Source organism: Musa acuminata, chromosome BXJ1-1, assembly GCF_036884655.1.
Source record: "Musa acuminata AAA Group cultivar baxijiao chromosome BXJ1-1, Cavendish_Baxijiao_AAA, whole genome shotgun sequence".
NCBI lineage: Eukaryota > Viridiplantae > Streptophyta > Magnoliopsida > Zingiberales > Musaceae > Musa > Musa acuminata.
Window position 1 is genome coordinate 4348757 of NC_088327.1, and position 26860 is coordinate 4375616.

At 35.6% G+C, this 26860-nt stretch overlaps 2 protein-coding genes across 5 annotated transcripts; both read right to left on the minus strand.

Annotated features, from left to right (window-relative positions):
- Window positions 1-1693: 1693 nt before the first annotated feature.
- On the minus strand, window positions 1694-5307 carry LOC103987842 (uncharacterized). Of its 2 annotated transcripts, none has more exons than XM_009406280.3 (3): window positions 5184-5307; window positions 3437-3505; window positions 1694-2755 (listed from the first exon to the last, which is right to left on the minus strand). In XM_009406280.3, the coding sequence occupies exon 3, from the start codon at window positions 2725-2727 to the stop codon at window positions 1906-1908; it is 822 nt and encodes a 273-aa protein (XP_009404555.2). In that variant the 5' UTR covers window positions 2728-2755; window positions 3437-3505; window positions 5184-5307; the 3' UTR covers window positions 1694-1905. The 2 variants fall into 2 exon arrangements, with proteins under 2 accessions (XP_009404555.2, XP_009404545.2); XM_009406270.3 differs by having other exon boundaries at window positions 1694-2789.
- A 3227-nt stretch (window positions 5308-8534) lies between these two features.
- On the minus strand, window positions 8535-22576 carry LOC103987827 (pyridoxal kinase). 3 transcript variants are annotated; one of them, XM_009406257.3, is made up of 13 exons: window positions 22469-22576; window positions 22284-22394; window positions 20979-21072; window positions 20732-20836; window positions 19004-19087; window positions 18245-18318; window positions 17501-17565; window positions 14834-14897; window positions 13088-13153; window positions 11080-11136; window positions 10353-10397; window positions 10201-10254; window positions 8535-8884 (listed from the first exon to the last, which is right to left on the minus strand). In XM_009406257.3, exons 2-13 carry the CDS (start codon window positions 22362-22364, stop codon window positions 8744-8746), a joined length of 930 nt encoding a protein of 309 aa, XP_009404532.2. In that variant the 5' UTR covers window positions 22365-22394; window positions 22469-22576; the 3' UTR covers window positions 8535-8743. The 3 variants fall into 3 exon arrangements, with proteins under 3 accessions (XP_009404532.2, XP_064972373.1, XP_064972496.1); XM_065116301.1 differs by having other exon boundaries at window positions 22284-22561; XM_065116424.1 differs by lacking the exon at window positions 13088-13153 and having other exon boundaries at window positions 22284-22562.
- Window positions 22577-26860: the final 4284 nt, after the last annotated feature.

Consider the following 26860-nt stretch of genomic DNA (forward strand, 5'->3'; position numbering starts at 1 on the left):
GCTGGGAAGCAACTTGGTAACTTGTAGGACTCTAAAATGCTTTTCTAATATATAAATATACATCATCTCTTCTGCTATCATTGACTTGTATTATGGACTACATGTCATGGATGAATTTATTGAACCAGTCACAAAAAATTGAACAAGTCAAGTGAGTATGCTGTGACAGATAGATAGATCTAATAGCTTTAAAGATATACAAAAAGGAAGGTTCAACTGGTAAGTTATGTAATCAATTCAATGTTCCAACCACTCTGTTGAAATTGAGCAGGAGGATGATAAAGAAATGATGTATGAAGATGGACTTGGATCTAAATTATGTGCATCAATCTAAGTCCACTATGTCCACACCTCTCACAGGAATAAAAAGGAGGTTCATTGACTTTTGAAGCAAAATAATAGCAATGATAATAATAATATGCAGTGAACTTACATATCATAGTTTATTATCTGGCATGGAAGTGCATGAATTCCATTACTTGCCTCACAAAATATCTTGATATTACAGTGAACATTCCAACAGAGGCATCACATGTTGGGTTGTTTTCTTCCTTTTGGGCATTTTGTGGGGAATCCTTGAGTTGTTGAAACAGTAACTTGGAACATACTGTCCCTGTGAAGTTCTGGGAAGGGAGTACAATTATTGAAGAACAATATTGCAAGTTCTGTCGAGTTTGGAAGATATTTGAGATCAAAAATTCTGTAAGCTGTCCCCTAATAATTGAGTTTAATGCATAATCCATGAGTCGTCAATTGTCAAGCCAAAGTCTTACGGATAACTCTATCGTAGGTATCATCTAATGACTCACTAAAGAATTATCTAAATTTTATCCTTCTGAAATGCCATGGATTCCAAAATACAGATCCGAACAGAAAAGATTCCTCTACTTCTCAATCAAACCAATAAGAAGCTAAACATGTTGTTCATGTATAATAATAAAATTACTACAGTAGATGCAGAACTCTGGTTTTCTTTTCTGTTTATAGATATAAATTGGGATGTATATATATATATATATATATATATATATATATATATATATATATATAGCAAGTGGTATGAATTGTTTTATGAACCACATGGAGCACATGTGATGGAATCATATTGATCCATGAAATCAGTAATGAAAACACAGAGCAAGCTGGCTGTTAAATCTTGAAGAAATGTGAAATCATAGCAACCCAATTGGACTTTCCTTGAGCTCTGGGTGAACATATTGCGCTTTACAAAGATGAAATGTTTCATTTGCCGCTAATACGTCTGTTGTCTTGCAGTGGTGCTGAGAGAATTATATATGTAATATGGCAGAAGTAAAGCTTGTCGGGTCTTATGACACCGATTGTTGTAGGGTCATTTGCAAGCTCTTGAAGGCATTGACTTGGTAGAACTCGGTCCTTTGATTCATGGGTTTGATCATTGAGCCAAACAATCAGATTGTATGTTAAGTCATATGCATACATTATATCTACAAAAAGATATTATTTTATGTTTGTAGCAGAGAACATACGCCTTACGAAGAGTGGTGAACAAAGCAGACCTTCATGTTCTTTTCCGTTGTCCAGTCAATAGATCCTTCTATTGTTCTTTGCCTTTTTACATGAGACGAATGCTTTGGCTGTTCTTTTCGTTTTTGTATCCTTTGTTCCAGAGCAACGCAGAATCCAACAACTTCCAGAAATAAAAATAGCGAGATCAACGGCAACAACAAGAAGGCACTTTTCAAGCTCGTACAAGAACTTTCATTAGCAAAGACTAGGGATTTTGGCGATGCAGAAATGTCAGAATCATTCCGTAGTGTCCAATTCAATCAGAACTAATAAAATAGGCTAACCCATGGCAATCACAACTTAAAGAAGATTGATTTAGCATGGGATTAAGATTCAACAGATGCTTCCCTCAGACTTTTAGTTACTGTTAGTTCCGTCTGCAGAAGTTTTGCTTTCATGCTTTCCAAGCTCTACATCTGGCTCCACCGAGCAGCGATGAAGATTGTGTTTCTGGTGGTTGTGATGGTGGTGCCCATGCTTATGATGAGACTTCTTGGCATCTCTTGGCTTCCCTGTTTCGTACTCTTCCCCTGATGATTTGCCCTGGGAGGAGATCCTATTATGCTTGTGATCATCGTAACCGGGCGAATCATCTTCACTCGACCTGAGATGGTGCTTGTGCTTTGAGTGTCTTCTCCTTGCTTGAGAGTCTGAAGTAGAATCTTCATCACCTGACCTGTGATGGTGCTTATGGCGCCTAGAGTGACTCTTTCGGTTAGCTTTCTTTTCCTCGTCTTCAATGCTTGAAGGTGAGCTGCTAGAGTCCGTTCCGGATGAACATCTATACTTCCTCCCATGAGTGTGCCTCTTCCGGCCTGCATCATCGTCATCATTGCTATCATGATCACTGGAGCTTGAGCTTCTTTTCGTAGATCTGTGTTTCCTTTTTCCTCCATCTTCCGAGTCAGACTGGTCATGTTTCCGGTGCTTCTTGTGAATTCTCTTCTTTCTGTACTTCCTTTCAGAATCGCTGCTGTCAGAATCGCTGTCATAATCTGATCCAGAATGGGTCCTTTTCTTGTGTCTTGATGCCTTCAATTTCCTTTTTTTTGCTTCTGCATCAGCTTTTGCCTTGGATGCAGCTTCCAGCCTCTGCTCCCATTTCACGGGGCCCTCTTTCTTCTCCAGAATTTTCTTCTTCTTCTCTTCAACCAATTGCAAGAACTTTTTGCAGTCCATTTGATATGATACAAATATGACTTGAAGCCTGAATATCCATGAAATGATGCAAGGAAGTGCATCTCATAGAAGAGAAAGATCGATGTTAGTTCTTCTAGCATCTCATAGCACAACGGACTCAGTGTGCCATAACTCAATTGTCATCATCTGTAACTATCAATCTATAAACATATTTTTTTTAAAATGTTAAATAGACATGACTTGTAAGAAAACTTAGAGCAATGCCATCATTATCTGAGAAAATGCACTGAGCACAATCATATGCAATCATAAATCTTGCACAATCATATAGCTACCACTGAAACCATATCTTTTAGTATTTATAGAGCACAATAAAGAAAGTAATTCTAGACAGTCTCCCCATGATTTAGGGTTCACAAAATAATAAGTGCACAACAAAATAGACATCGAGAAGTTATAGAAAGAAAGCAAATAAAAGAACTTAAAATATAATCATACAAACTTTAGGAGTTCTTATAACTGACTAGTAATTTCCTGCTTTGGAGAACTTTGCTTATATATAGTCATTTATCATATGTATGCTACTTTAGATGAGCAGCAGGGACTAAAGTGCACCTCTATGAATCTTGGAGAGTGGTGAATGATAAACAATTTATGAAAATCAGACAGAAAAAACAATGAAATATAACAATCCCATGGAATACTTAGTTCAAAACAAACAAGAAGAAACACGGGGTCAGCTTTTCACCTTATGCAGAAGTTTCTTGCACGCTTGAGCAAATAGTCAATACCACTTCTTCCCAGTAATGATGAGAACCTAAAGTCACACAAAATAGCATGGAGTCATTTCCAAAAAAACAAAAAAACCAACCTAAATGATCATTAAAGTGTAATTACTAGTTAAATTCTCAACCCAGTTTCACCACAGTGCTAAACTCCTGTATTAAGCCTCTCAAACCCTCACCTAGGGTAAAAAAACGTAATGAGCAAATCAAGCAGAACATTATGCAACCATTCTTCTTATCATTAATGTGATCATTCTTCTTCAATGTTTTCCAATAAAATTAACATCAAGTTCACCAATCATGTCAGTTTGTTGATTCTTGTGATGCCAATTTTTGTTGAGAGATCTGGGTTTATCCATTTTGGTATGACTCCATATAATTGTCAAACTAGATTTTATCAATGCAGATGTAGTTTGTACAAAGATATATAATTACTAAACATCTGAAGGTGCTTTTAAGTCTTCGTCAACAAAACCAACAGGCTACAAACAGCTTACTCACAGCTTGAGGTCACACATTATTTTTCTATAAGAAGTCCATTCTCAAGCGTAGCATTTTAAAAACAAAAATTCTAGGAAATAGGTCTCAGATAAAATTAACACCCTTAAATAAATTATTCAACATGTCAGCAATAATAGGCATTTGTATCCCCTTATATCTCATCAAGCCTATGAGACAGTCACAACAACAAAAAGTCGGGAGCGATACAACACCACAATCCCCATACTTATGAGAAATACAATGCCTGAACCTATACAAAAAAATCACAACCATGTTCATACACTTAAAACATGGTTCAATCAATCATCTCACAGAGTATACATAAACATATTTAATAAATTTAATTACATCCTTATGGGTTCACAGTATCCAAATTCAAATAACAACATTATTAGAACCAAATTCAAGCGTAATACCATGTGACCCCACCTTGAGCCATGCAATTTACCGCATGTTTGTTGCAACACAACCTTTCTTTTTTTTCATAACTTTACTCGCTTTTCCCTTTTCTTTTTTTTTCACTTATTGCTTTGTTGCAATGGGATGCTATTATGTGCCAACAATAGATTCTTTTATTTTCTTTGACTTTAATAGTTTAAAGGCCAACTATGATCACCAGTGAAATCACAGTTGCTTTCCTAATCCAACTAGAGGTACAAGTTATGCTGTAGACAGATAGCACGCGGTCCAGGAACCCAAGCATATCCTCTTGACAGGCAAACAGCAAGACATCTTAACCGAACAAACCAAATCATTCAACCACATGAAACAAAGCAAGAAATTCCAACCACATATCTCCAATAATCAAATAATAGAAAAGAAGGCACAGATCACACTTATCCATCTTGATCAAGTAAGCACATTTCACCATAATCCTAGAAAACTAGCAAACAGCAAGCAAAGCGAACAGATCGACGCCTCTAACATGAGATCGAGTACCAAAACACGGAATATCAAATATCAGGAAGCCCTAACTCAACATCCTGAGGCCGCGCAAGCAAAGGAGGAGGAAACCCTAGATTTAGCGAGAAAACCCCGCAAAACGCCAATCCGCCTGCTAAAACCAGGGGATCGGCAGCCTAAGTCCGGAGATCCATACTCACCACCGACAAAACCCTAAAAGGACACCGCAAAAAGAAGGGGAGAAAGGGGATCTCGAGACGAGTGTACAAAGACAAACAAAGAACGAGAAGCGGAGCGAGATCTCACCGGACCAGAGAGGAAGAAGGCGTCGAAAGAAGGGGGATAGGCCGACCGATGGCTTCCTCTCGACTCCGCCCTCTTCCTGTCTTCTACCACTATTAATTAGCGCGGCGGCTGTGGCTTTTTGTTGGTCACGCCGGCATTATTCTATGTACGTACGAACGCGTCAATACGTACAAAGTACGGATGTGGAGGCGCGTGGAAACCGTCAAGCAATCCATTGGGCTTTGATGGACCGGCCCACATCTAAATAACTTCGAATTTATGTTCATTATACGAATTCCAATTAATCCGGTCATAAAAATAAAATAAAATAAAATTGGATATCAATATAAAATACATATCGATGCATTTTTAGCCAATATAATATTACAATTATATTTATAAAAAAATCAATTGTAGTAGTTAATTTTATTTATAATTATTACTCTATGTATGAAATTTTTTTATTGAAAATATCAATTAATTTAGTTGGTAAAGATCTTGATAATTTATTATAAGATTTTGGGTTCGAATCCCGCCTTCATTACTTGATCTTTAAAAAAATAATTTAAAATTTAATTAATTTTTTTAAAATATAAAAGAAATAAGTTGTGATAGATGATGGTACTGATAGATTTAGTTCGACATATATGAAAGGTTAAAGAATGATTTTAATTTTTTATGATTTAAATTATGATCTTTTAAATAGTAAAAGATAATCTAATGATTCTTATAATTCTTTTATTTTTGTTCTCAAAGGTCAAGGATTCTAAAATTCAAGTGACAGAGTTTTACCTAAGGTTAGTAATTTTTATCAATATATTTTAAAATTAAAACATTTGATATGATAACTCAGCTACCAAACACTAAGAATTTTAAATACTCATATGAAAAATTTTATACCAGACTCATTTAATTGATTCAAGTACTTTTTTTAGTAAGATCATCTGATAAAAACTTTAGTTATTTATAGTAAGATCTCATCTTCCACATTTATCTTTTATCAAAAGATAAAATAAGTCAGTAGCTTGGCAGGTACTTCTTTTTCATTACATATATAGGAAAAACTATGACAGAAGTGTGCCAAGAGTTCTTCATTCCTGGTTTTGCATCTGCTTGAAAGATGGTGAAACCATGTCACTTGATCCTGGTCTGGGCATGGCAAAATCATGGCCTCTCTGAACCATCAACTTGTTCTTAATTGATCTCCAAGCAATGTTGTTTGGCACCCTCATTACTGTAACTAATGCCTCAGAGTGGTCTTATAAAATGTATTTGCAAGGACACAACCACACAAATCAATGAACTATTCTAGTCCAAATGATTCCTTGGCCTGTCCTCTGGCAGGAGACAATGTGGTACTCTTTATCTCTTTTAATGGCTACTCATTAATCACTGTCAACTTGTCATTAACTAAGCACACATCATTAGGAGGTCAGCAGGAATTTGTACCCAGTTAGACAATAAACATCTTCTTTTAGCTCAGAAGGTCCTGACAATTGCTTGTGGCAATGAATCAAGATGTACCAAATCTTATGTAGGTCAACTCTCTACATGCCCTCACCACACCTTTATCTGCTTATAAACCTTGAAGGTACACATTTGATAATTAACTTGTGTACAAATTTTCGACCATCCAAGCTGTTAATCACAGAAAGTTTCCTGTAGAACTGTGTATTACTCCTTTAACTTGGACTGTTCAATGGATTTAGAAGAGGAAGCCAGTTCAGAGCATAATAGCAATCATCATTGTGCATTCCAGTGGCCTCTGGCTTCCAACTAAAGCATGCCATCTAAGGCAGGGCATTTGTGAGATCTAAGAAGTCACAGTGCTTGATTGATTGTTATTGGAATTGCCAAAAGTCAACTTAGTACATGCAAGTTGCAGCCAATAGATTCATTCAATGTAATAACTACAAACTCTTATCCAAAAGGGAGAACAGATACCCTCTTCATCTCTATATACACTGTTTCCGGAGGTATCTTCCTTCCATTCACTCTTGGCATAGAAGGAAGGAGGACTGAGATGGCCACCATTGCCAAGAAGATGGTCACTGCACTCCTGCACCACACTCGACTGGGATCCATAGTGTTCGCAGTGCCTGATGGGATCAGAGGACTGGTGGAGTGGCTGGCTGATCAACCATTCGCTGCTACCATCACCCCATGCTACAGTGACTGCATGCATGTCTGCCTGAGGGTTCATCAAATGCCCTACTTTCCTGTTCCAGGAAATGTAATCAGCTCAGGTGCAGCATGGTAAGCCGATCATGTTACTGATCCTTGGTGTAACTCGAAGGGATGTAGTGAATGGTGTTCTTGTAGCTGCTGTCATGGAATAGTAGTAGTAGCTGTTGCTGTTCTTGTGCCATGATAACTTCATTTCTGCATATTTTTGTTGAGGGTTGAAAGCTTCTGAATTCTTTGTTTGCTTCCCTAAAATCATACCTTGGCACTGATCTTTCCGCATGTACAGTAACTCTTTGTTTTGACTAGGCTTGAAGTCTGAGAGAGAGAGAGAGAGAGAGAGAGAATCCTTCCTGTGTCCGACTCCAAGTTTCTCTTCTCCTTGTAAGAATCCTACAGTACACAAGGTGAATTATATCATGGCACGCCACTGGGGCCAAAGGATTAGAGCTTAGGTGACTCGTACTTCCCCTGTTCCAAGAAGAGTTCATGTGGAAGGATCAAAATAAGTTTCAACAAAGTGAATTTATTTAAGGGCACAAATTGTGAAACAAACCAAATCAAATTGATCTGGTTTCTTTCTTCCTTTCACAAATCAATGCAACTCCACCACCCTCTCTTCCACTCTTCTACCACCATTGCCTCATCTATGATCTTCTTCGTTCTACCCCCTCATTCTTTTTTACCTTCACTGACATAATACTTATCGTTGATAGACTCTAAATTCTATCATGCTTATATCTTTCCTTCCTCTCTCATCTTCTTATCCGTCAACCTTGAAAAGTCTCTAAAATCAGCAAATATATATATATATATATATATATATATATATATATATATCTTCAATGAGCTAAATAATCAGTAAATTGAGCAAATTTTATAATGTTACACTTGTAAATAAACTATATTATGTTCGATTGTGGAATCAGAATGAAAATACATAAAATTAGGCAAACAAATTTTCTAGAAAAATGGATACTAATTAAGTATATCATATTTTCCTTTGATGGTGAAAATTAAAAGTAAATTGAATAATTTTTTTTATTATATTACACTCCAAGTCAAGATGAAATTATATCAAATTGAAATTAAAAGCCCCTAAAATTAATTTTCTTAAGAAAAGGGCTGAAGAAGAAATCATCCTTTCTGGTGGTCAGTACATGGCATGCTTCTGTTTCCAACACAGTGTGGATGAAATTTCAATAATATCAAAGTACTATCAAAAAAATAATATCAAAGTACTTTCAATGGAAGGTAGTTCCCTCAGTTTGACAAGTATATCCCATAGTACAGTTTATTCAAACAGCATCTCCACTAAAACAATGATGTATATTAGACGTAAACTTGTGGTTGTAATCTTATAAATTGATGCTTCAGCAACGATGATGATCGAGTGTTCAAGTGTACTCCTCTGCCTTGAATTTGACCTCTGGGTTCCTAATATCGTCTTGGCTTTGAATTAATCGGATCTCCAAACTGCTGGATTGCGGATCAAAACCTACTGATTTGTAGTCTTCTAGTGTTCTGTGCAGCAGGGCCTGCAAAAGGCAGAAAAAGCAGGCCGAAAAATAGATATGCGAAGAGCATTTAATGAATCACAGCTAGTTCTGATGAAAGCACAATTATTTATAGAAAGAAAAGAAGAAAGAAAGCATATCAACATGAAATTTGTACTGGGGAAATAGCCTAGAACAGGAGATCAGCATGAAAATGAAGGCCTTTAGTTTTCAGTGAAAATTTTAGGACCAAAGATTTCATATCAATGTTGCATAAGGATAAATGGAGATACAATTACATCTTGGTTGGCAACATATAGGAAGAACCACAAACACAAAGGAACAAACAATAACTGAGCTATGAATAGATGCAGATGATCAAGGAAACATGGCAATCTTAAACAATTAACACATGCAAAGCTAGGGCTTTTTACAAGGTTCATTTCTCAATCTCCAGAAGCACTTGCTTTATTCATAGAAGACCATGTAGTGGTAGAGGAGGGCCTAACTTGACTGCAGAACAAAGAATGTATAAATTGGACATATTCCTTAACAGATCAGACTGCTAAGCCTATATCTAGAGTAAACAGTAGACAAGTCCTTTCCATAGCTAACTTTTCTAGTACATTATTAACATTAGTTCAAGGTCATAAAAGATTTCCCTCGAACCCTATGTGAAAGCAACTAAGTGTATTGGAAATATTGGGAATCTTTCTTTTATTACAATAAGTGTATTTTTCAAAACTATAAAAGTGTGACATTCAAGATACAGAGTTTACATTACTGACAATGGTGTAGAGCAATAAAAGTTGTTTAGACTCTTTAGAGTAAAGCAGGAACTAGAGAAATCAAATCAGGTGCAGCAAGGATGCACATATGGGCATGACCTTTGGTGATTTTCTGTCCATTCTCACTCAAACTTAGTAGTCATAAAGGACCAAGTTTGACTTCAATTTTCTACTTAACAATGACTATGTCAGGTTGATTCCATTTACTACTGTTAGGTTTTGTGAACTGCAAGTTATTTTTTATGTCCATAATGGATATCTTAAATCAATCATTCTGTTCTATACCAACCTAAAATTTAAGCTCATTGTAAGTCCATTTATGAATTGCCACCTTATGGTTTACAGGTGATGCCGAAGTGATTTTCCTTTTGTCAGAAGAGCTTGGCACTAAATATGACAGAGAATGTGACACTTATAAACTAAAAAAGTAGCTTTTTCTGAGATGTAGCAACATTAAGAAAAGACCATTTAGAGATAAGACTAAACCAACTCTGTAAGTAAAGAAATCATCGGCAGGATTATCTGATGGAACATCAAAATGTTCATTTTAGTAGGCAGATTAAGGATTACCTGTAAACTCGATACTGCAAGCTCCGATGCTTTCTCAAGGTTATCTGGATATTTCTAAACATCAAACACCCAAGAAATAAATATTGTGTCATTCCACAATGCAAATATAACTATCTGTCGTAATTATGCTAAATTGCACTATGAAGCCTTACATTGCTCCATCCCAATAAAAGTGCTGTCATCAAATCACCAGTGCCCTGCAAGTCGTGACCCAGCATACATAAGAAAATATTAGTTATGTTCCATCAGATAGCAATGAAGATGAAGCAGTTCTCTAGAGAACGTGTATTAATTCTGGCTGCCAAACAAAGCAAATTTATGATCATATAGAAATTTCAAAATATCAATATGGGCAGTTAAAGAAGAAATCTGATAGATTGTGGTGACCAAAGAGGTGAAAAAGGATAAATATCGGCATGCATAGGAAAAAGCGAGATATTCTCTTAACTCATGACATCCAGAAAAACGAGAATGTAAAGAATAGAGAGTACAATTATACGACGATGCTTCAATTCCTAAAAAAATGTAAGAATAAGTCAGAGATCCTCCCTAAAGAAGTATAGGCTAATATTTGAGCAGCAAGCTAAATGCTGAAACACTCGGGTGACAGGTTCACCAAGTAAAAGCCAACAATACACCATAATGACATCATGTTTACATGGGGTAACTACCAAATATTGCCAACCTTACCAACAAAACCATAAGGCAAAAGAGATGTATAATCAAAGAGAAATATGAAATAGCTTGGTTTGATAGCAAAAGAGATTGTATGAACAGGATTCATTGACAATTTCAATTTTTCATCAAAACCAGAAAGGAAGAGAAGAACAGTCTACAAGAATCCACTAAAGAATTTCATCAATAATTTAAAATGCATACCGTAAAATATGCCGGAATCTTAGGAATGATTATCTTAAACTGATGCGGAGGTTGACCCTGCAAATCAAGCATGTAGCAGATATTGTGTTGTTCCAGAATGGATACTCAATTAAATATTAGTAATGCATTGCCTAAACAAAGAAAAGGACATTATTCACTGATTCAACATTAAATGTATGCCTTACTATTGTTTGCCATAAAAAATCCACTGAAATTTGAAGCATCACCAGGTCATGTATCACCACCACTGTCAACACCTTGTTGGTCATTCAGAATTTCTTTCTTGATCCTTATGATTTAGCCCATACTTGAGATACTAGCTCTATCATGTTGGTTTTAGCTCATCAGAAGCCTATCTAAGCAGAGCTATATACAGATAAACTTTAACATGGTCAACTATAATTTTTTACTGAAGGTATTTTCCACAAAGTCAATTTACTCTTAGTGCCAACACATAACCCGTTCTCTCCATTCTGCTCAAAGTCCAAACTTATAATCCTATTAACCTAAAAAATCCAAAATTCATTCTCACATCAGATGCTATCATTCTCATTGAATTGCCTGACTTGTGATAAACATATCAATTGTCATTGTATGGTTTGTGGCTAAAACCATGGTTTGCAATACCGTATCACAAGGTTTTTAATTTCGAATAATACCGCCCGTACTCGGCAGTACATACCAGTCTGTGATAAACATATCAATTCCCATTGTATGATTTATGTGACTAAAACCATAGTTTGCAATATCGTATCGCAAGGTTTTAATTTCGATTAATACCACCTGTACCGAGCGGTACATACCGATCCGCCAGCAGACCGGTACACGGACCGCCCGCTACCGGGGGGTACCGTCGATTGGGGACTGAGGGAGAAGAAAGAAGAGGAAGAAGGGGAAGAAAGAATAGGGAGAAGAAGAGGAGAACCTGGAGATCGACACCGCTCTCCCTCCTCGTCTGTCGACGACTTCTCATCCGCGCAGGAGAAGAGTCCTCGGCGTCATGGGGAGAAGAGAGGCGACGTCACAAAAAAAAAGATTTTTTTACTCTCATATATATATATATATATATATACCGAAATATACCGCTCGATATATAGTACAATACCGTACCGAGCGAATCTCAAAACTCCAATACAATACGAAATTTCAATCCTTGCCGTATCGTACCGTTTGGTGTGGGTGATATGTATCGATCTGAAAGAGGGTCAGTACGGGCGGTATATTGATATACCTTAGTGTACCATGTGTCAGTACGCTTGGTATAGCTCGGTACACCGGTACTATACGGTATTCAGAACCTTACTGCCTAAAACAACATTGATCTACATATATTCTTTATCAATCATAGCTGTTTCAAAAATCATGGAATCTAATGCAAATGTTGATTCATTCACTTCTAATATTAAGTGGGTGGCAATAACATTCTTGCCCCAATGAAGTTTGACAAAGCTCTCACAACCTTTCTAAAGTAGATCAATGAAAAGAACTTATTAGATAACCAGAATCGGTATCCTGTCACTACTCAAGTTAACACAGATTAACAATATACAGCACTTGCAATTAGTCATTCAAGTTCATCAGTTAAAAATTGTCAACAAATGAACAATTTAGCTTGAACAATATATTAAAGAAAGATGCATGAGCCAATGACTTTACAAAGGCATCTTTCATGACTATTAAAGTTAAAGTTGGAATCCAACATACAAAATTAAAGAATTCTTTTTCTTTAAAGAAAGAAGAAATAGAAGAAATAGAAAAAAATGGCTAGTAACATATTGTACATATAAAGTCTCATAAATCAAGGCTTATCTTACTCTAGAGGTTTAGCAGAAGTATAGGACGCAAAATTCAAATTCAAATGTATGTAGCACAACGATAAAATTGTTTCCACATACTTGTCAGAGAGTTTAGCATTGTCAATCTACTTAAAATAGTCCTCTATATTCAATCTACTTAAAATAGTCATCAGGTTGTTTTAACATGCACACTAATAAATTTGAAAAGGTACCTCTAATTTCTGATGACTACCAATTAGGAGTAGTTTGCCCTCTATATTCAAGCTAGTTATTACCACCTGGAGTTAAGAAACCAAATCAAATTATGCTATTAAAAAAAAGAAAATGTAACAAAAAAGTATTGTAACCAATGCATACTGAAAGGAAGGCACTAAATCATGAGCAAGAATTATACAATGCAAAAGAGTGTAAAATATAAGATTGATAAAGGCATGATCATGGTGCATGGAACTAAATGCCTGTTCAATTGACAATTTCAATGATAAATTGACAAATAAGGAAAACAATGAAATTATGGATCTATCAAGTAGTAAAATTAGAAAAAATACAAGTGAAATTGGTTCTCCAGTAAATAAAGTATTATTGTAAGACTTATTATGTGAAGTGTTTAATCACTTAATAGTTCATCATTATTTGTCTCAAAAGTCCAAAGAATCATGTTATCATAAGAAAATACTCATTGTCTTTTTCCATGATTAGGAGACCAAACTCAATTTTTAGTGTCAAATAAAAGAGTTGTCTTCTCAGTAACAGTATCCTCCTTGGGTAGCTCTTAATCATCAAGGCTCAAAAACAGAGTCATTGATCCAAAGATTTGGGGTAGGATACAAACAATGAGCCATAGATCTCAATATTTGGGGTTGGCTACAAAAATCATTTTCCTGCCATGTCTCTACCAAGGGGAAATATCATAAGTCAAGCGAATATTGTAGACATAATTTCTTTATTAGCCATGCTAAATAATGTCGAAGTTATTATTATCATTATCATTATCATTATTATACTAAATGAACCTTCCTTTGATGACAAGGAAATCTTTGTGTATTAGAGACTCGCAACTGAAAGGAATACGAAGGATCAGATGAGTGCAACTATAAGAATGAGTTCCCACAATCCAGATCCGATATGCCACACCTGCAATGGACAACCATACCACTGCCAGATGGCCTGTCCTTAGAAATCATTAAACAATATCAAAACTATAGCATTTATAACTTATTGTCAAAACCTAAGAGATAATAAGATGGGAGCTTTTCTGAATTGTTTATAAAAATTGCTTGTTTTATATAGATTTGGCTTATATAAACTGTTTATTACAAAAAATATGTGCATGCATGACAAGGTCTCCAGTTTCATGAGGCATAATATATGGCTGACACAGGCTCTATGCGAGGCCAATACTAAAATAGGCCCTTGGCATGGGGAAAAATGTCGTCCCAGTAATTCACCAACAAGTACGTCACAACTGACAGACCCACAATGACTGACAAGTACATTCCTATGGTGAGCACAGTGTGTGCATGTGCATGTGCATATATCTGAAGTACTATGAATTGTGAAATAGCATACTAATGCAATTACAAATTCTAGAAGTGAAATAATAAAATGTAAGTAAACATTTATCAGATTTTCAAAGATGGGCCAAGTATTGCATAACCATGTATGTCTTAACCGTCAGGCCAACATGGTTGACATGTACACTCCAATTGTAAGAATAAAGCATATGCATGTTGCATAAGTGCATGAGTATCTAGAGCACTATTGAATTTGAATGGAGTGCTGATGCAACCACTAATTCTAGAAGTCAATTACTCGAAATAAGATATACATTTTCGATTTTTAAAGATGGGCTAATATACCATTGCACAAGTATTGTTTGTCCAGTTAGACAAACAAGAACTTTGCAATCAAAGTTTGCAAGCAGTTCCTATCTACAGTATCATATGACTAGAATAAACCTTTGACGGTCCAGCAGCATGAAGAATATTACAAGCTTTCAACCCATCACTTTCCGATGTAATTCTACGAGATGAAAGAACCTTAATATTAGAAGGATTCAATTATAAAGAAAATCACATAGCAAAAGTAGCACTGTAGAAATATTATTACTGCTGACCAACAACAATTAATTAAGCCACCAATTTGAGGAAAAATTCTAGATAATGTTTTCATAATTCAAAAATGACAGTCCATTCAGTCGGAAGATACAATATATAATAATAGTCATAATAAGCAATGCAACTTAATTTGGACTCTATATACATGATTTTTTATCCTTATATAGCCAGTCTAGTCTAGAAAAAGGAGAATAATGTTAGGAAGTTGGCAGCCACCTTCGGACTTTTGACAGGACATATATGAATGTCAATCTAAAATTCAGCTGGTCTCTAGTGTAGAAAAAAAGGGCAAGTTATGTTAGGAAGTTGGCAGCCAGCCTCGGACTTTTGACAGGACATATATGAATGTTAATCATGAACAGTGCTAAACAGTAATAAGGGTCCATTATACAACTTCTATTGCTTTTTCTGCATGTGGAATAACATCACCTTTGAGAGATAGATTCACAACGTCAGACTACTACCACAAATATTGATTGATATGAGATCTTTAGCGATCCATCACAGATATGAAATGATAGTAGTGCATATTTTGCCAAAATAAAGAAAGCAATAAATATATATATATATATATATACCACATAAGTGGTATAAGAGTTGAACAAATAGTCATAAGGCAAGCAAAAAAAAAAGAACAGTAAAAATTAACTGTGAAATTTTGCATTTTTCCTATTTTTCCATTGGTTATTTGAATTTAATCTGAGGTCCCAGCTTATCAACTTTTGGCTTATGTTAAAATTACCCAATTTGAGTAAAGGATGATTAATTATTGGAAGCAAATTTCAATGTCCAGTGTATAATGTTTTAGCTGTTAGGGCTAAAGAACCAATCATTCATCCAAACTCCTAAGTGTCCACAGCAGTGTCTAACCTCTATTTACATCTTTAATGGGAAAAAACAAGAGAAGCAAGGAAAATAGAAACATAAATGTGTTTAACCATTTAATCGAATGCAATACTACTAAACTTCATCAATATAACAGTTCATGAAAATGGGATTTGAATACTATCGGGCGGTACATACCGGTCTGCCGGCTAACCGACACGCAGACCGCCTGCTACCGAGCGGTATCAGCTGGCAGACAGGAGGAGAAGCATGACAACGAGGAAGACAAGGTTGTGGCACTCGTTAGACAAAGAAGGGAGTTGGATGTGGCGGGACATTAAGAAGCGCTCCATCAAGCGGAACGCGATAGGGGTCGAATCCTCGCTCCGTCAAGCAGAATGCAATAGGGGGCAAAGGGTTCGTGGCCGCTATGGTCAGGGATGTCGTGGTCGACGACGAAGGAAGGGGTCCTGGCCAAGGTTGGAATGCTACTTCCCCTTCTTGCTCTCACCATTATCTTGGTCTTCTTCCTCACAGTCGTTGAGGGCGACAGTAGCGGGAGAGTGGGAGATGAGCTTGCCTTGGGCTAGATCCCCGCCAGATCGTAGGAGCATTGCAGAGTGCCTCGCAAGGGATGAGTTCGAGCTGGGGACAGAGACGACCAGTCCCATCCTCACCCACTTCACCATCACCCCCTTTTCATCTCCCGAAACCTTCTCGCATTCCTATTCCATCTCTCGAAACCCCTTTCCGTCTCTCGGAAACCATTTCAAACGTGAGATGGTTTCTTCTTAAAATAAGGGTGTACTGCTCGGTATGCCCTGGCTACTACTTGATATGTTGTACCATATAGAGCAAAGCTCAGTACACCAGTATGGAACAAAATTTAAAATCTTGATAAAATATTCTCTCGACATGCAACCAGTCTGCTCCTTGGTGGTTACATCCTCATCTTAATGATGCTCATCTGCCGTCATTTACATAAGACGGCTGCAACTGTTGTCTCAATGACCATAATGTTGGTATGGCACTTCACAAAAGTCCAAAGAGGCAGCTGAATTCTCCTCTGGCCACAATATAAGTTCAACTCCAATGAGGACATGATACTATGATAGACACTCCATAATATGTCATCTTCCTCTTTGACAAAACTTCAAAAAGAAAACCAAGAACTCTAATGAATACATAATTGACTTGCATAATGAACCTCGATTTCACTGACACTTAAATGGATCTAACTTTTATTCGAGAGCAAGTTGAGGCTTTGTGAACCTTTTAGGGTAAAAACTTGTATAATGTTTTTTCTGATTCTATTCTTCTTTCTCCTTAAATATCAAAAATAAAATAAAATGCTACCTAAATTCCTTTTGCAAGTCCCAATTCATCAAAAGTAGGATCCCTTGTGCAAAACACTACAAGGGTGAATTTTCATTTATAAAATCCTAGCTAAAACCAGACTGTAAAGAGTTTAATTTATTCCAGTGTGAGTGGTCAGTTGTTTAATTCCAACAATAGATCATCTGACAATATTATCAACATCCTGAATACAATCGTCTAATTACAGAACATACGGATTACAACACATTCCATTCATATCAAATACTTATATGATATTTAGAGAATTTTCTCATGAAACAAATGAGACTTCATGAAGATAATTTGAAGACTAAATTGCATAACAACCTCAATCCTGTCAGAAGCTCAACTTCAAACTGGTTAGGGGTCAGCATTGAAGCAACAGGAATAACCTAACATAGAAAAATATGTTAGTCTTGACAGCTAAATCTTGAAAAGGAAGTAAAGAAAAGAAAGAGAAAAAATGTAAAACTATCTTATATGCATAATCAGGAAGCTCAAATGTGATCTTGAATAATTAGGACAACACCCTGGAAAGGAATGAAGATCTCAAGCCAAAGAAACAGCTTGGCTTGAAGAACTTGCCTAAATCACGATGAAGCAACCTTATCATTGCAAATATTTCTGCTGTCTTAAAAAATGGAAATCTTGAATGATCTTATAGAAGAAATGTACAGTTCCTCTTTTGTCACTTGAAATGGAACTTGTAAGGCATAATAACTTGGAAAGTATTGCAGGAAATTGTGAAGCTTGACCCAAAATTTCTCAGTGCAACTTACAGTTCCACTATACAGAGAACATAGCATATATATTGGAATTTTCCATTCTTTCCTGGCTATACATTGTTTACATATGCTTTCATGCACATCTGTCCAACTTGCAAAAAGAAGTTTTACTATACAGTTATTAACATTAAAAATTCATATATAGAAAATTTATCATATACAGAAAATAAATTACTGAACAAAAATCCGATATGACAGTTCATTAGCTAATTTTAAAAGTTATTTAACAAATGAAGGAAACGTATGAATAAATGCCAAGATATAAGTCAAGTTATCAAGAACTGACCTTCTCCCGATATACAGACACCAGATCAGGCGGAACATATAGCTTTCCTTCATCTCCCATGACAGGATCACACACTAGCAAGAACAAACACAATCAATACCAGCACAAGGAAATCCTTTGCGAGCTAATCCAATCAACAGCATCACTTAGGCATTTTACCTACCATACGAGTTAGGCAACCTAGTACAACTTAACTAAACATAGCTCTATGGAAGATTTGACCAAAACTTTGTGTCTTCTCCAAATATGGAAACAGTCTAGAAGCTCAAGACTAATTAAAGTATATCTGAACCAATAATATCATTGAAAACCACATATATGGAATTTTTTTCTCAAAAAAACCTAATTTTGATCATCATGCTCCAAGCAAAGATTTATAAGATAAACTTTTACATGGGCTTAATTATGAAATAACAAACATAAATTTCAGAACATTAAGTATATAATCTAAAGGTCCTCTATAAGTTAACAAACATACTTCATTTTTTCTATCTTTTGATTTCTCCATTTTATGCCATGGTACAGAAATCAAAGTTTTATTCATATAATTCAAACAAAGAGTAAAGTTGAAACTTCTTGACAAATACAATCAATTGATGTCATATACCAGAAAAATTATGGTTAAGATACTTCTAAAAGAATCTGGATGATGAAATAACAGGAAAAAACTTTGGAAAAGGTTATGAATGTTGAACGAATGTCAAGTCAAACATTGCACCAATTTAAGAAAGATCTTAGGTTTGTCAGAAAAAAAATTACCATATATAAGTCCAGGATTGACCGTGCGTAATCTGTCCACAACTTGTAATACAGTATCTAAAAATGAAACAGAACCGATATAACCTGTAGATTTGCAAAATTAGATAAAAACATATTAGACAAAAAGCAAAGGTATACTATGAACAAATGATAGCCATTAAATAGAAATTGACGAAACCCTGATAAAAGGAACATGTTCCTTGCCCATGCATGTTTCCAGAATATTCAAACAACAAAATGAGACTTGTAAGACTTGCAAAACCTCATTAGTTACTTAAGTAGAAGGAAAGGTGTTTAATATGCAATTAAGTCACTCAAATGCATACTCACATCTATCCTACCGAATAACAAAGCTAACAAGATCAACAATAAGGTGCATCATTTGGGTGATTCAACATTTTAGGATTGGTTTCACCTCAAGATCATGGATTGACATGGATATTTATGTGTGATGCATGTTTATACTTCTACAAAGTTGTTGACAAACATAGTTCTGAATCTTGCAAGTAGCCTAATCACCAACTAAATACATCTTTGCAGTTACTACTAATCAAGTCATAAATAACTCTCAATTTTATTGGATATCTAGAAATTGTCAATGTCCATATGTTGATGGAACTCTTGATAAAATGCATATCACAAAGATGTAGGTTCCTCTTAGTTAATCTTTCTGTTTTACCCCAAGCTTTTCATAAAATCTAAAGAAACTTTCCAATGTCCTCATAATTCCTAATAAAATTTATACACGTACAGGTGATAGCTATTTACTCAATGGACTGTCCTGCCTCAATGGACCCTCTAATTAACTAATTTCTGTTTATATCAAACATTGAACTACTGAAGTTTCTGCACAGAATCCCTCCTTAACTAAACACTCAAATCTTGCTTCCTCCCTGCCTTCTCAGTGTAGGCACCTGTAAATGGTCACCTATAACAGTTAATTCTCTAGTAAAAGGAGCAACTTGATATCTTCAGTTGCAAAAGGATTTCTTTTGTACCAACTGCCATGAACTTAATTGACATACATCTCCACAATAGTTCTGATGCAAATGACCCCTGGCTGTAGCCAAGATACAAGTTATTGTCGTCATTCCATTGGTATCCATCAAGAAGCTTCTGGTGTGAATGAATAAAAACAATAAGGTAATCAAGCCCTGACTGGCCAGCCCTCTGATATGACCAGGCATCCTTGATCATGATCAAGGCCATAGGTCTTTTGACTCGATATTTCTAGTTTTGTTTGTTTATGTAACTACCTAATCCCAGATGAGATCAATTAATATCTAAATTCATTTAGAACAACCTGAGAGTTAACAAGACCTCATTCAAGTCTGTTGCCAAATCAGGTGTACATATATGTCAGGCCAATTAGGGACCTGAGAAGTGCCGATCTGTCATCTCATTAGGCTGGAGTCATATATCCACCATCCATTGTTGGATAGATGGTCCAGATATGGTAATTCTCCATATCATGAAGACATTAACAAAACCAAGAACTTGCATGGCTCATTTTAATAAAAAATGAACAATGTCTTCCGAAGAGAGCTAAAAACTGAAACACACAATAATTTGGTTCTAAAATAAGATTATAACAAGGTCTTGTGATGACAGAATAATCATAATGATAAAATGAAAATGTCTTGTTATCTGCAAGAAACTTTAATAGGTAGCTCATTTTACAGAATGGAGTAGAAATATGGCAAAACGGCATAACATGGAAAGGCCAACCTGTTAATAGATGAGTGTAATATAACAGATCATTTGCTGCAAGGCCTTCAATCAGATCGCACAGCTGTTGACCATTAAGAACTTGCCCTCTAAATGTTGGATATCCTGCAAACTAACCATTGGTTATACCACAAACTACGTTTTAATTGAAACTGCGCCCTGCTCAACCATGCACTCAGGCACATCGCAATGTATATAAGGCCTCTGATTCTGAGACTGTTGGAAAAAGTTGTGTAAAGCAGATTGCCTGTATGATTTGAAAACTGAACTGAGTTGATAGGATCAACATCATAGCCAAGAAGTTGAAGAGGAAAGACGGCAGCTTTGTTGCCAACATATCCCTGGGCACATAAAAACAGAGTCCAAGCATCACGATGAAGGATTTAACCCTAGACAAACTACCATGACTTTGTAGCAAAAAAAAGATACATATAAGATTCATCTAGGTACTACAGCAAAACCAATGCAACTAATGCAATTCAATCAGCTTGCAAGTCCTTATCTGTAGCTGACTACATGAAGGTGTCTCTCAGTATTATCATCCTAATTTCCTATATTTGATGAGTACAGAGGAAACCTAAAGCATGAATTAGCATGATAGCAATTAAAACTAAAAAGCATCTACTCTGATGAAGAAATAAATATAGAAAGAAGAAAGGAATTGCAATCATGTATATTAGTGACAAATTAAAAGGTATGCCGTGGGTACTACTTATGCCTGGAAAAGTAAACTATAACTTATTACTTAGTAGAGATTTCGAACTTGAACTGTATTTGAATAAAAAACTAGTGGGATCAGCAAAAGGTACTAAAAACAAAGCAGTATAGCCTAAGACTATTCGGCTACTATTGCCTTGGTTTGACCACATATAATCTCTCCAGAAAATAATTGTCTCGACCAGCAGCGCATTGACAATGATTCTGTACAGATATTCAGAAAGTAATTAGTTAAGACTTAATAGGCTCAGCTTTATCTGCTAAAGGTTTCTTCTAATGCTTCACATGACAAGGGTAGTTATAAGTAGCCCATTTGCATATATCCCGCTTAAAGTGATTATATGATCAGTGAGACTACAAATGAGGGCCAAAATCTTCCTCGTTTTTTATGATTTATTCCATCAGTTACAATGACGAAGAGCAATTCTAGACACGCAATTGTGTACCAGTTGGAGGAATCGGTGACCTTGATGACAGGGACGTTGGAGTTAGAAAACATGGTTCGAATAATCATACAGAGACTCAAAACGCCGCCACTGGGAATCGCATTAAGATGTCAATTAAACTTGCTCAAGCAACTGAGCCCTAAACGATATCGAGGCTACCTACAAATTAGCTCAACTCCTCAGATTCTTGTAGGAAAAGCCCGATGTCTAGAACAAAGATGACGCCTCTTACATCTCCCGCGGCATAACGCTCGATCAAGGTCGAGCTATCGCATGTCCTCATACCAACCACGGCATTGATAGAAAAATAACACAATTAGATAGATAGACAGAAGGGGCAAAAGAAAGGGTGTCGAGACGAGGAGCAAAGAGAAGACGAGGGGGGAAACCTGGACAGTGTGAGATTGGATGCTGAGGACGCGGCCGGTCTCGGAGGGCAAAGCCAGAGAGAGGATCGGAGGACGCGCCATGGCCGGACCTCCTCGATGGCCAAGGGAGCCCTAAAACGCCGCTCTCAAGAATCTAAGACCTTCTGGAACAAAGAAAGCAAACCGAGGGCGCTCTTTCGATGTACCTTCGTCGGAGAGCCTCGGGTTAAGTATTCTGGGGCGGCGGCGTGGTGAGAGGGCAGGTAGTTGCTTCATCGTATTTCATCACGGCTGACGCTGATGATGATGCTAATGTGTGTGTATATATATATATATATATATATATATATACGCACACATTATATATACGTGCGTGTGTCCTTTCAGGTTCCTATTTTTTTCCGTTGCTTTTAGATTAGTGCGCGGTTGATGTTACATGTTTCTAAGAAATTTTGTAACCTTATATTTTTTACAATTAAATATATTTTAACTAATTTAATTGGTAAAAATCTTAATAATTATCGTAGGACTTTGAATTCGAATTGTATTTTTATTTATATTTTATATAAATAAATAAATTAGAGACATTATATAGGATAATTTTTATAAAATCTTAACTTTTGAGTATGTTTTGGATATCGCTTCTCATTTTCAAAATACTTAAAGAGAAGCTCTTTTTTAAAAACAAATAATTAAAATGACCTAAATAACATTTGACAACATTAATTTTGAGGTTATAATATTTTTATATAAAATTAGTTATAGTGTTTTTTTAATAAAATTATAGTATTTTTTATTGTTGGACTAAAAATATTACAACCATATTGAAAAATATTGTTAATTAATACAACCTATTACATACATTAATTATTAATTTTATTACATTTAATACAATTTTATAAAATTATTTTATTTTATAATTCTTAAGTGATCAGGATGAAAATTAAAATATTCTAATATATTTAAAATAAATGAAAACAAATTATTTTTTATGTAGCCTTAACTTAAGCACATAATTTTTAAAAAATCTTATAATATTTATTTTATTTATTAACAAAAATAATACAAAAAATATTCTCACTTAGAATGATTTTGAATGGACCTACAATATTTTCCTCACTGAATCAAAACATTATAAATATAATAAAAATATTAATTTAATTTTAATTAGTTGATTTTTTATTGACTATAAACATCAATTTTACTATAGTTTTAGATTATTATAAAATTATTAATATGACAATTTGATTAATGTAGGATGAAAATTATGAAGGTATTAACATATTTCAAAATAGAGCATGATAAAAATTCTATTTTTTCACTTTGTCTTAAATTTAGATCTATTTTTTAAAAAAAACATTATAATATTTATAATAATTTATTATGAATTAACAATGATAAAATAATGAGACATTATCCAATTATAATTTTTTGCAATGGGGTTATTATGTTTTTGGTTCAATAACTAAAAACACTATGACCCCATTCAAAAATATTATAAACCAAAAATAATATAATTCCATTAAAAATACTATAATACTAGACCAAAATAACTCAAATGGGATTTTGATGAGAAACTGTTTTTTTGTTATTTGGAATTTTTACAAAGGGAGGGTACTCTTGTTGGAAAATATAGAAATGGGGGATATGACATGAGAAAAACCTAAAACCTATGGCTTTTCCCATAAAAACACCCTATTATATATATAGTGTTTTTTGAAGAACTCTCTTTTCTTACCATCTTATTATTTTGTTATGAGGCCCTAAAACATAACTTATCATGGATAATTCAAAACCTAAAAATAATAAATCAACTTTATCAAAGCTAATACTCATTAGTGAGAATATAATAAAATTAAGAAAAAATTCTCTCAAAAAAACCCTTATTTTTATAAATTCTCAATTAACGTCTTATTTTTCATTTATTTTTATTTAGCATCTAGTTTTCTAAAAAATAATATTGCCCCTAACCTCTATTTTGTCGATTGTTGCCTTTGCCTAATCGCTCTCGCCTCCTCTTCTCTTTTCCTATGTCATCTTTCTTGATGACTTGTTATTACTTGTTGATGACCTTGATATCACCCAATAGTGCCTCAACACCATTGTTGTTGACGATCGTTTACCACCTCTACCTCGCCTTGTCGTCATTGTTATGTATTTGATATAAGTTTTTGTTGTTTTGTACCTTTATGTCATGGTCGGGGTGCCAGCTTGGCTCGTCCTGAGTGTGCAAAATCACCAGCATGGCCTTTGAGCTGAAGTGTGTTAACCCGATGTTTGATTGAGGGGGGTATAGGCCTCATTCTCTTAGGTGTAGGCTGAAGATCACTCATTTAATTATTCGTCGGGTGCCTGCATGATTGAAATCGGAAAAGAGATTCTCGATTCTATCCCTTCGATGCTTAAGTTTACAATAGTTGGAGATGGGGGAGTTGGAGTGTGTGTGTGAGGTCCGCCCCCCAACGATGTCATACGGGTGGCTTTTATATATGTTTCTATGTGTGATCATACGTGGCAGCTTTAATGATCCATAGTCATCATTGTACACGGGTGTTTAATGCTCGCTGACATTGCAGGTGGTCGGTTTGTACGTTGGGTGTAGGCATCGTCTAGTCTACTCGATTCAATCTCATTCGACATTGCTTCTCACCTCCTATGTGGCCTGGTACATTATTGCACTGTCTTGTGCAGTCTTAAACAAAGTGGGTGCAAATGGATGGCGTCAAGTGATTAGCTGGCCTCAGGCTCATGGTACTGAGTTGGCTCAGTACGACATGTTGGCTTAAGGACACCACGCCGAGTCTATTATGACAGTTGGATGTGTCGCGTGAGGTGGATATCAAAATTTGCTATATCACTCATGGTTGTTGTTGCCGAAGTTATAGTATGCACTTATGGAGGAGTCAAAATTTGCCTTGAGCTAAAGTTCACTTCGAACCTCGCCATCGCTATATCATATCGTCATCGCTATATCATACGTTCGACTATCATATATATATATATATATATATAACACAATGTAAAGACGAAAGGCAATATCATCTTTTTAAGAAAAAAAATCTTAGAATAAATGAAAAAAGGATTATATAAAATTTTATAAAATAAAGATTAAAAAAATTACCCTAAAATAAAAATTTAATTTTTTTTATTCCACCTCCATTCTAAAATAATGTCAAGGAATACTATTTACATGTTAACTTAGACTCACCAAATCAATATTTTTATTGATCTCTAACAATAACAGAAGTCATAGCACCTTAGTCTTCAGAAGTTGCATCATCAATCTTTTTTTTATCATTAACTTTATAGAAGATAATATATACTTATATTTTTTTAATATATTTTAATAACGATAAAAGATTTATATAATCGATACCAAATAATCAAAACTTACGATTTTATTATTATTATTATTATTATTATTATTATTGGAGTTCCTAATAATATATTTTTTTATTTTTTCGGTTTGGTCACTTCTTACACTATTGATACTAATTTTTTAATCTTGTTCATAAAAAAATATGTAAATCTTATTAGAACATACTTATGTTATTTTAGATTTGTTTTTTCATTTTATATTATATTAAATTATATTTACTTATTTTTCATAAATAATTTTTTAATAGCTCTTATATATATATAAGATCAGAATCCTATTTCAACGATAAACAAAATCAAATCCTTTCTTAAGTAAAGAAGGAAAATAGACTGACGGATGACTCATCACGCCACCTTTTTGAATGAGAGACATCGAGTGTGCCGTCAACGGCGTGCGGCGTGCGGCGAACGAAGGGTCGATAGAGAGGCAGCGTCTCTGCCCATTCCATTGTCGGTTCGGATGTCTCGAGACACAGCGGAATCGGTTTCCGCAGATCGTCGTCATCGACTCCGAGAGATTGGACGGGCAAGTAGAGCAGCGCCACGGCACGGCCATCGCTGCTTCACCCACCCATCTGCCTTTTGAATGGGGAGGTGGGTGGTCCTGTAGGTGGGCCCCTCGCAGCGAGCCGAGAGTGGTGTCGCGGCGGTTACGCTTGTTTGTCCTCGGTTAGGTGTGGCGTAAGTGTGGCACTGTACATCTGCTAACTCGACCCGGATCCGACAATCTAATAGGATCTTAATACCATAAGTTATGGGTTCGGATGGGATTCCTGGATGGATCTGATCCGAGACCCAATCACAAGGAACGAAATCTGAGCTTATGATTGGTCTAATAAATAGAAAGTTCGATATGCCAAATACCCCATTGTACGTTATGGCAACAATAGTTGATGCACGTGCATACCCGCTCCTCGACCATCGCCTAGCGTAGGAGTGCTCACGTGACGTGCGACGTGGGCCACGGTGTCTCCACTGTAAACGAGGAGAGGAAAAGCTACATGATGGAATGACAACAATACCCATAAACCGAAACATCGACTGGTCCCGTGTGTGAGGTGTTACTCACATCACTCAGTTCATCCACTCAATTTTGTCCACGTCGCCTCTTACTCCTGTGGCTGGAAGTTATTGGATGATTTGTCATATTCGTGTTTCGCTCAACACATGGAACAGAACGATGCTTCTGTTAATATTATTTGTTTACTCCGTTTATAACC